The sequence below is a fragment of the Gymnoscopelus microlampas genome (assembly GCF_963454915.1).
Source record: "Gymnoscopelus microlampas genome assembly, chromosome: 3".
Lineage (NCBI taxonomy): Eukaryota > Metazoa > Chordata > Actinopteri > Myctophiformes > Myctophidae > Gymnoscopelus > Gymnoscopelus microlampas.
In genome coordinates, this window is record NC_139940.1 from 13589178 (window position 1) to 13599833 (window position 10656).

The 10656-nt window shown below is 41.8% G+C and overlaps 2 protein-coding genes across 2 annotated transcripts; both read right to left on the bottom strand.

Moving 5' to 3' along the window:
* Positions 1 to 170: 170 nt before the first annotated feature.
* LOC311041965 (germ cell-specific gene 1-like protein) lies at positions 171 to 4738 on the bottom strand (the record flags this gene model as incomplete). The annotated part of the gene is made up of 6 exons (XM_084052459.1): positions 171 to 797; positions 1709 to 1820; positions 2493 to 2645; positions 3089 to 3136; positions 3941 to 4129; positions 4543 to 4738. 6 exons carry the CDS (start codon positions 4736 to 4738, stop codon positions 422 to 424), a joined length of 1074 nt encoding a protein of 357 aa, XP_083908585.1. The 3' UTR covers positions 171 to 421.
* Positions 4739 to 7497: 2759 nt separating this feature from the next.
* atg12 (ATG12 autophagy related 12 homolog) lies at positions 7498 to 10652 on the bottom strand. Its single transcript, XM_084052156.1, has 4 exons — positions 10510 to 10652; positions 9760 to 9896; positions 9246 to 9308; positions 7498 to 7692 (listed from the first exon to the last, which is right to left on the bottom strand). The coding sequence occupies exons 1-4, from the start codon at positions 10604 to 10606 to the stop codon at positions 7633 to 7635; spliced, it is 357 nt and encodes a 118-aa protein (XP_083908282.1). The 5' UTR covers positions 10607 to 10652; the 3' UTR covers positions 7498 to 7632.
* Positions 10653 to 10656: the final 4 nt, after the last annotated feature.

Consider the following 10656-nt stretch of genomic DNA (forward strand, 5'->3'; position numbering starts at 1 on the left):
GTATATATACAGTATTGTATGTTTTCTCTAGGTGACAAAGTATGTTCTGCATGGTATTTATTACCAGAGAAAGACAGGATACATTTGATGACATTGTCATCCTTAGAGCCCTGCCTCTATAGCAGAGCTAAAAAAATGTCACATGCGCTGTGAGCATTAAACCAAACCTGCTGTCTTTGGATTGGTTCTTGTGCAATACTTTCCTTCCGATTAGTGTAGTTAGCTAAAGGCTCATATCCACATATATTCCACCGTTTGTTCAGGAATTACCGCCAAAGCAAATTTGGCATCAGTCCATTCTTCCAGGAGTTACCCAGAGACGCTGCATGCATAACTGTTAGTCTTTCTCTTTGAACAGCCCCTGTGTGGATGAACAGAAGAACGTGAAACTTTCACTCGTATGATCAGAGGTTCTGATCCTCTAACAGGGTGAGTCCACCCTGTCCATGGATTCTTCCATCTCATACATCTCTCTGTCACAATCTTCACAGCCCTCCATCCCGCATCCCCCTACTAACATCAGTGTGGGTACATCCCTGTCCCACACTCCGAACTCGCTGCTCTCCGGGGCCCACGACACGTTGACCATCCCATCTGGACACTGCAACAATCCGCTGACAGAGTACAGACTGTTGCCCGGGACTACCTCATCATAGGAGGGGGAGATGAGGGTAGCAGCTCTGGCCTCCTTCTGTTGCCGTATCTGTCTGCGTCGCTGTTCGATGATGGTCTTGGTGTAGGAGTTGAGTGTGAGCACCGCCGACCCCATAGAGCAGCCAAACGACAGCCAGGCCAGACTAACGAGGAAGAGGAGAGAGGAGACAGGTGGAGGAGGAGGGGGAGTAGTTACTGTTCGGGAAGTTACAGTACACTTTGGGATCTTTTGGAAACAAAGATCCATTGGAAAACATTGGTAGCAGCACTCAAAAACACCTGACAAGTTATTTGGGGGGATTTTCTGCCTTTATTGTCAATGAGAGAGACAGGGAACTGGGAGAGAGGGGGGAAATCCATGCTGCAAATGGTCTGCCCGGCCCGTCGAACAGCGAGTCGCTGTCAGGCATCAGTCCCGTTTTGTGCCCATATATGGAGATCTCTGTATCTGTCGGTCCTTGTCCCTTTTCTGCCCATATATAGAGATCCCTGATGTAATTCGTATATGCCCATACCCTGTATATTGGGATGCCCATCTATGGGCATATTGGTCGGATCGGTGGTTCTAGACAAACGCATATCCAACCGGCTCGGCGGGGGGCACAGAACTCCCTCGAGTCCTTGCCGACGTATCGGATTAGTTTATGGTTATGTCTGAGTAATAGTGACATGCCTTTATATGGGAGTATTGGGTTTGTTTATGGTTATGTCTGAGTCATAGCGAGGTGGCCATGGTCTGCCTGCCAGCCGGCCGGCCCACCCTCCCATTAGCCAATTTTAATATAGGATAGCATTTTATCTAGATCTACATTATATGAGGCTTGAATTTTGCCTTCACACAATTTAACCACACCCTAACATCCCTATTCTGGGCATGTCATACTGTTATAGGTGAACTTGTGGTTCAGATCTCTTCGCTGGAAATAGCAGATATACAACCTCACAACATGTTGCAAGCTTGTAGGCTATTTTTCGACGAAGAGATTTGGTGTTGAGGGAAAAAGGATGGGGAAGCTAAATCAAAGAGCTCGATGTCAAAGCTTAGCCAACATACGCAAAAGACCAGCTATAGTCCCAAGAATCTGGCCTCCAGTCTTTGGGTCCCACAATGATGGTCATCTGAAACACTGTACTGAACATCATGTGGGCCACCATCCCTACCAGACCTGGTGAGAGATAAAACACACACAATTAATAATGCATTTTTATACAATAAAAAAAAGCAGAAAGTTAATGTCTTGAACAGGATGAAGTTACAGTAGATCATCTAAGAGGCGATTTATACATTTACAACAATGGCTTTCAAAGTGGGGCCTGGGGACCCCCAGGGGTCCTTGAGGTGGTTCCAAGGGGGTCCGCAGAAAAATTTGAAACAGTTTAAACACTCACACTTTCAAAAAAACTTTGGGTCACTCATTTTATCGTCTACTCAGGCTTTTGTGAGCCCCCCAGACCGTTTTTAAGTTGCTTGATTCCGTATTTAGATATTTGACATTCATTTTATCAGACACGCCCCCTTCCTATACAAACCCATTATAACTTCAAACTCTTTTAACATGATTCATCAAAAACACCCGTCCTTGGTTCTGGTGACTCACCCTGCCCTCCTAATATGCAAGGGGGCCTGGGGGGCTCACAAAAGCCTGAGTAGACGATAAAATGACCCAAAGTTTTTTTGAAAGTGAAATATCCCTTTCCCATTTTATTTTTTGTCTATTTTCAAAGATCTTTGCCAAATCTTGCCAAATCTTCTCCTATGGTCCCTGGCACAATAGATAAACAAGAATAAAGAGGTAGAGCAGAGTAATGAATGTAATGGATACAGCACCAGGTCTCACCTGACAGTACACAGCAGATAGCCGCGAATGAGTTGATCTTCAACGCGTACATCTCCTTGTGAGCACATAGCACCTCCAACCAGTTCAACAGAAACCCCATCCCCAGCAGACCAATGTAGGTGAACTCAGAAATCACAGACAGCCACAGTACCCCTGAGACGCACGCACGCACACACGCACGCACACAACACAACGTAAGGTAAACTTTTTTTACCTTAGATCTTTAAAAATATATTTAATAAATCCAGCTTGAAGCGACACTATTTCGATTTTCAACATTATCCTATTTATTTGTATTGTTTGTTGTATGACAGTCATAAATCTGAGTTCTGGGTCTTCTGTTTGTCTGCACAGTGCACACCACTGAAAGCAACCCAAATGCCAGTATAACTCATTCTTCTTCCTTTATTGACTGACTGTAGTCAGTCAATAAAGGAAGAAGAATGATGCAAGTGGACTGTACAATGATGTACACATCTTTCAGAAAATAAGAAATAAATACATTTTCTGCCTTTGGAACCATCCACCTAATTCAAAGATATGGCACAGGTCCAGATACAGTAGTTCATACATAGACAGCTTTGGTTTCAACTTACCTTGTGTTTCTTCGGGGGTTAGTTCTGTAAAGCTGCGACACTTTTCACCTGCAATATAATGTTTATTAACATTATAAAAAAGAAGAAATAAAACACAAAGGAATGAAAAGGAGAAAGCAAATATTTGTAATTCAGGATCTGTGTTAAAAATGAATGAATGAAGTGAACATTGAAACCTGAAAGAACCTGAAAATTCACTCCCTACATCTGGTACAATTATTTGCAAATACGTAGGTGATTATGATGTCACTGGTCAACTTGCAGTGTCTTTGTGTCGGTATTTGGTCTCCACCACTTTGGTCAAAATGTCTCTAATGAAGAAGGGGAGCTTTAATTCCAGCGTGTCGATATGTTTTCTCATGTGCTTTATTCCAGCACCTTGGATGTGCACGACTATTCATTACTGTATGCTGTATGCATATTATCTCAACAGGAAGATTGTCAGTGCAGCGTGGCTCTTATTAAGCCTATAAAATTAAGCCTATAGATGAAAAATGTTCATCTCCTTGTTGCACTTCTTCTAAGAGCCTCAGTTAATGCCTAAAACACTAAAAGGACGTTTGGTGTCTGTGTGGGAAACCAAACATAACATGTTATACATAGTATACCGCTCACTCAAAGGAATTCCCCCTTGACCAAGGGAGATATTATGCTTATGAACTTCAAGCAGGGCTACTCTATTCACATCCCTCTGACCTCCCCCCACCAGGAACCCAATCCGGATGAACCTGATGAAGACCTTTTGGGTCGAAACATTTTTTGTTTAATAAATACACGGTGGGAGCATTCAAGCAGTTGTGCGGATCACATTTATTTTATTTTTATAATACATTTGTGTCTTGTACATCTCACCACTGCTGTGTTGCTCTTGCTCACAGCTTATCCAGAAGCCAGTATGAAAGTATTTGAAGGCGTACTTGTCCTCTCCTGTCTCCCAGACATAATGGACTGCGTTGGCTAGCTGTCTCTGTCTGATCTCGGCCAGTTCCTCCTTCCGGGCCGGAGACAGCGTGTTGTTGAATGGAATGGGAGTGGGAATCTCTGCAGAGCACCACGGGCACATGAGGAGAGTATGGAGTTCAATTTAGCAACAAACATTAACCAAATGAAACCTTGGCCATAAAAAAAAGTAGAAAGAAATTGTGATCCACTAATGAAATGGGAATAATGGGATTAATGAATGCAAAGTGTAAATCTCTAAATTCTCAGAATGTCCACTGCACACAGGCCCCTTGCGACAGACTTACACCCCTGGGTGGATGATATGACCCTACCCCTAGATGTGCAGAATACATCAACTGCATTTTAGTTTAAATGCCCCTTTAACCACTTTCAACCTGGCGTCCCCCTCGTATGACAAAGTATAAATAGGGCCTAAGTGGTTAAGGAAAATGGCAGACATGTGGCATGCATTGTAAAATAGATATAATGCTGGGAGAGCTAAAAGACGATACCTGTGCTGTAAGGCTCACTGTTGTTCTGGCCGCAGTTCTTCATCTTGACAGGAGACAGGCAGATGGGCTTCACCACCTTGTGTGTCCCCTCACACCAGTAGGATGTGCAGATAGCCAGGATGGACAGAAACAGGGCCAGAGAGGTGAGGGACAGGGACAACAGGGAACGAGAACGACGTGACATTTGATCCAACATGGCCGATGGAGACACAGATACCCAAGTGACAGAGAGAGAGGAACCAAAAGGGAGTGGGGGTTCCACATAGGGTTGGTAGAGACAACAGGTGCAGATCACGCAGGCATTATCACTTTATGTATGTATATACAGTATGACTATGATTTCACTGCTGCTGCACTGGCACTATAACGTATGTATACATTTGATTTACAAATGTATGGTTTATCGTCTCTCACAGATTTATATCTACTGATATTTATATCTGCTCCAAATGATTCTCTACTTGCATAAGAAGCCTTTTTGCCTCATATATTTCTATTTTGACCATGCATCTTATTATCAGTTAAGTAACATATTGCAGAGCTGTATTTTGCAATGTGATCACAGCTTTAGTGCTCAGTGCTTTGTGCAGCCCTAACAGGCACAGATTGGATGGCAAGGAGAGGACAGATGTTTGGGATGTTACAGAATGGAGAATAGAGAGATTAAAAGAAAGGAGGAGGAAGAAGAGAGGATCATTAGTTGAAATGTGGCAAACAAACAGATGGGAGCAGGGAAGCGAACAAATTTGTTGAGGATTTAGATGAGTTTCCTACGTTCTTCCATACGTTTTCCTTTTATTTTTCCAAATCTTGGAAATCTTGAGCTTCCATCTTCCTGATAACAGTAAATCACCTCTCATGCTATTGTACTATCCACATCTCTTTAAGTCGAAGGCAAGATGGAAACAAGGGATTACTTTTTTGATGAAAATATGGATAAGGCCGGGACTTAAATGAAATGTAGCTATTCTATTAATCCCTGTTCATCTGCATTAATCCGTTTGGTGAGTGCATTTGGGTGTGAAACCCATGCTTGATATCTTTCTCTCTCCATAGGATGAGGATGTATGAAATACAACAGATCATGTTAAAGCCTAATTTACAGTATATTTTGTTGTACGACAGTGTAGCTCCCCAAGATAATGTGTGTGCGCGCGCGCACACACACACACCCAAAGTGAACAAACAGGAGATATATATATACACACCCACACACATATATCCTGTTTGTTTACTTTATTGCTATATTTAACACTTTGGTCAAACTATGACTGCTTTGGAAACACATACAGTAGCTTTACATAACTTATGAATACCATTTTCAGTTTGTTTTTAAATTATCATCACAAAACATATCAACTTAGCTTTTCTCACAGTACCATTTATTTCGCGCATGAACAAGTATTTCACCTACTTCTTTACACCTGTAAACCTGTGATGTGACAATAAAGTTGTGAATTAAAAAGCTGTGAATTAAAACAAAAACATAATTCTGTTACTACAGTATAACTCCCACCAAATGATATAGCATCTGGTGCCATCAACACTTTTTAATTCAGAACAAATCCTTTCAATTAATTTCCGTTTCTGAGAACGTGTTTAGGCATTGCATCAAATACTGTAATACACAGTTAAACTGCCAAAGTAAACTGGGCCACGGTAGGAAAACATTTTGTGAGCTGAGACATTGTGAAATAATAGTCATTATTGAAGCAGGCTCTTAGAGATGACGGTGTCTTATGTCACTGACCACTTGAAAATTAAACTTTTTATGGATTAAAACCAATCAATTTCCACAGAAGCAGAACCCTGGACCGAATAAGAAGTATTCTCTTATGGTGCAGCAGCACATTTGTCCTTAACCACTGCCAACCTGGTGTCTTCATTACCAAAACATTTGCAAATATTTTGTTTTTTTTTTACATAGTGACCATCGTAGGACAAAATATAAACTAGGTGATTAAAAAGTAATCTATAAAAGGCATTAACTCTGTTTCAGTTACCTCAATTATCTTAAAATAGAAGATATTACACACTCAAAATGTCTCAAACTCTCCCCCAATTGTCTCAAAGAAAAATGCCCCAAATCATCTTACAGCATACAATATAGTGCTTGCTTCATACAGTAGTAATTCATCTATCATTCACTGATGAAACAAAGACTGTCTCACCATTCCTTCAACTTCTTTGAAGAATTCTGTGGCTGATCAAGAACCTTTTAATCCTAAACCACTTCACTTGTAGAAATGTTGTGTTACTCCATCTTGAGCGCTGTCTTTCTCTCTCACTGCCCCTCCCCTCTCTGGTCCCGTCACTCACTTCCCACCATCGGAGTGAGCATCCGTGACTCGTTCCTCTCGTGGTCGGATGGATGGAATTGCAGGACTGTGATTTGAGTGACTGCCTGCATACAACACTTCACTCCCTTTTCCGTCTTTCTTGTGAATTTACGGCACAAACCACCCTGACTCATGTAATCCTCCTACTGAAACTCCATCTGTTACTGTAGTTCCTCTTTCCATCTCTCTCTCTCCTTCTCTGCACCAGTGTCCCAGTTCATCCTTACTTTCTACCTTACACCTTCTCCTACTCCAAACTTTTACCCCCAGTGTGAAGGGCTCCATGTCATTAACCACTTGAACCCTATATACTTTGTCATACAACAAATAGCACAAATAGATGATGCACAAGCAACATGTCGCATTGTGTTGCTATTTTAGTACTTTTTTTTTTTTTTTTTAAGTTTTTAACATTTTATTAGTTATTGTCATTAACAAGACTTCAACATGGTGTTTAAAGTAAGTATTTCCTCAGTGTCAGTAGGAGCGCATCTTTTGCGCTTTGCCCTCGTCCTCGTGTTGCCCCCTACTAAATCAGACAAAGACAAATCATCTGTCGACTGAGTTAAGTTCAAATGTTCACTCCACAGTATAGGCTACAGAGTCATGGTTTATGTAGTCACAACTATTTATTTACATTATTATGTACATAACAAAACTGAAGGAAAGTAACAAAGAGGATTATGGTTGTGTGTGGGTGAAGTTAAGAAAAGAGGGAGTTGGGGAGCACAGGAATGGTAAAAAAAAAAAGTCAACCCCAGGCTTGAGATTTACAATAATGTAGAATCAATTTGCCATCGCTGCCAAAACACTGCAAGAAAGACAAGGAGAGAATGATATCAGTTATTTCACAACGCACACCTGTCACATCAGTAAAGCCTGCTGAATCCTAACCTAAACTGACAGAGAAAGTGGTCAGTCTTCAGTATTTTACACAAAAACAGATAAACATAGGGGTCTGGCTATGTAGTATTTAAATGGTCTTGAATATTTAGTCCCACAGATAGGAGGACAGTGTTTAGTTTAGCCACTCAGTGTGGTCTGGAGCTTTCTTTTAGCATTTAATGAGCAAGAAATTAGTTTCAAATAGAGCTGCCCCCTTATCGCACCCTCTGCTGGCCAACTATCCACAAGATCACCCTAATGTGGTGTGAGGTAAACACAAACTTAGGGATACCGAAACTAAACGGTCTATATTATTCACATACTGTATTTCTCCACTGAATAACTGAGGTGCCCTTACCACTGTGTGGATAATGTGGATCTCCGAATCTACATGGGAACGGCATAGATCCCATGTGGATCTCAAGAGTTCATGTGGCCAGCCTGTGATGTCTCTATGACGTATGATGCCAAATTTGGGCAATATTTCAGCCCGATCCGAACCTCATTGACTTCCATTGTAATATTAAATTTAAAACTAGAAAATGTGCTCCTCGGAGCACAACTCTCCGCCAGCAGACTTGTGTTGGGAATGTTCTAATTCTTATGTTCTAATTCTTACAAAAAATAGAACATGTTACTGTGTCATAGTAACATGACACACTGTCTGTGTAAGTGTCCTATCCGTCCTGTCTGTGTAAGTGTCCTATCCGTCCTGTCTGCGTAAGTGTCCTATCCGTCCTGTCTGTGTAAGTGTCCTATCCGTCCTGTCTGTGTAAGTGTCCTATCCGCCTGTCGGAAAGGCGACATGTAACCACTAAATGTTAGCTTGGCTGATGGCACTGATGTCACTTCGGAACGCTCACCGCAGCGCTCCGAAGTGACACATCTATTTATAGGCCGCTATACGTCATGCGTCTCACTAGCCAATCAGAGCACACTCTTTCAACGTATTGTCACGTGTCACATGAGGCTTGACCAATGTTAGCTTGGCCGAGGGGGGGGGGGGGGGGGGGGGGGGGGAAAGTGAAAACATAGTCAACAAAATGTATGAACATATGTGGGGGAGGGGGGGGGGGGGATAGTGGAGGTTTGAATAGTGGGGGAATAGTGGGAATAGTGGAGGTTTGTATGCATACAAAGTTTGGTGCTGATCAGTCCAGTGCTTTGCGAGATTAGCACTGAACACAAATGCACACAGACACTCTGATATGCGGCTAGCCACCATTGAATTTAATTGAAAATAAAGTGATTATTATTGGTGCCCCTCCCTCCTTTTGTTCTGAATAGGGTGGATGGGTACCAGCTAGGGCTGCAGAATTGTGGGTAAAATCAATCATGATGATTTTATACATGACTAATTTTGCCAAGCATAGTCTTTGATATAACTCGGCCGGGGATTGAGCCCACAACCTCCTAACGTGAGGGCGGACTCTAACCATAAGGCCTCTAAGCTGGTTCAGGACAAAGTGACATACTCACTTCAAAAAGGACTCCAACTTCTTGATCAGGTGAGGGAGCGAAGGACTGGTTCACATAAATAAACTGAAAGACAGGAAGAGACTAATTATGTGATTGTGTATAGAATGTACGAATCAACTGATATTTAGGTCTACTTGTGTGTGATTTTGGAGTTTTATTATTATTATTTTTCTTTGCAGTTTTGTAGCATGGAGCTACCGTATGGTGCGTCTTGTCAAGCAAACAAATACATTGTCTCTGTCGGGTGGAAACCTCATATGTCCAAAACAGCTACTTTTCAAGATTCAAATTCAAAAATAGCAAAGGTAGCAGATCGCAATCTCAAAACGCGTCGTTTCGTGCTGCGTTTCGAGCTTGCAGATCTGCTACTTTCTATGATTTTGTGACGGTGTAGTATGATCACTTAGGGCGTTAATTTACAAAAAAACACAAAAAATTTAAATATGGAGATAATGGAGGTTTCTGCCGAACGAAATCATGGTTTAGTAGGGATTCAGGTGAACTGAGTCCTCACCAGTTGCTCACTGGCATCCAGTTTGAGGAAACGAGCGATGAACTGGGACAGAGACTGAACTGTCCTCCCCTTCTCCACCGACCATTTCTTGGTCTTCATGATAGGAGTGTCTCCCACCGCCTTCAACAGCACGTCAACTGAAGAGACAGGAAGAAATTTAAGCATGTTTATCATGTGGACACACAAGCACACACTTATATCGTTGTTTGCTCTTATCCACATTTATTAAAATACTTTATCCAGTACTTTAGTCTTAGGTTTAGAATATACATTATAACACAATCAGAAATTAGACTGAAGACTAATTATGTGTCTTGAATAATAAAAGCAGTTGTTGCTAATATGTGTGCTCTGCCTTCATTTATGTACAGTATGTCCAGACCAGGTTTATGAAGGAATCTAGCCATGGTTCACATGACGCTCGTCTGTCATATGACAGTCATGTTTCAGGACTAAAAGGAATCAGATGTAATACAATAGAAGGATGAAAATCTGCAAACATTAGCCTTTCGTTTTGACATAATCAGGCACCACATAAGGGTCCGCCTTATTCCAGGAAGTATGTAGATTCCTGGTAGCTCATTGGCTGCTTAAGGAATGTCTTCCCATCCCATTGGCTATAACGCTTGTCAATATTGTCTACGTCATCTAGTATGCGGAAGTAGCATAGTGCAGCAGTCTTCATAAACAGATGGAACAGTCTGAATTCTAACGAAAATTCACATTTTTAGTACATTTATAGTTTCTTACTCTTTTTCTTTTCGTCACTTATGGAGTCGTCCGGTGGAGGCTGTGGGGCAGAAGGCTCCTCTTTCTGGGCTTCAGTCGGGGACTCTGCGTCAGACATCTTTCTTCACCAACACCCAAACATCAGCTGCTACAGTAGAAGCGCGTACT

Excerpts from the sequence above, each read along its gene's own strand:
- atg12 (XM_084052156.1), bottom strand. The coding sequence starts at position 10,606 with ATGTCTGACGCAGAGTCCCCGACTGAAGCCCAGAAAGAGGAGCCTTCT. Across the intron at positions 9,897-10,509 it reads AAGTGACGAAAAGAAAAAGA|TTGACGTGCTGTTGAAGGCG; the intron begins GTAAGAAACTAT and ends CTGTCTCTTCAG. Across the intron at positions 7,693-9,245 it reads AAGTTGGAGTCCTTTTTGAA|TGTTTTGGCAGCGATGGCAA; the intron begins GTGAGTATGTCA and ends TCTTTCTTGCAG.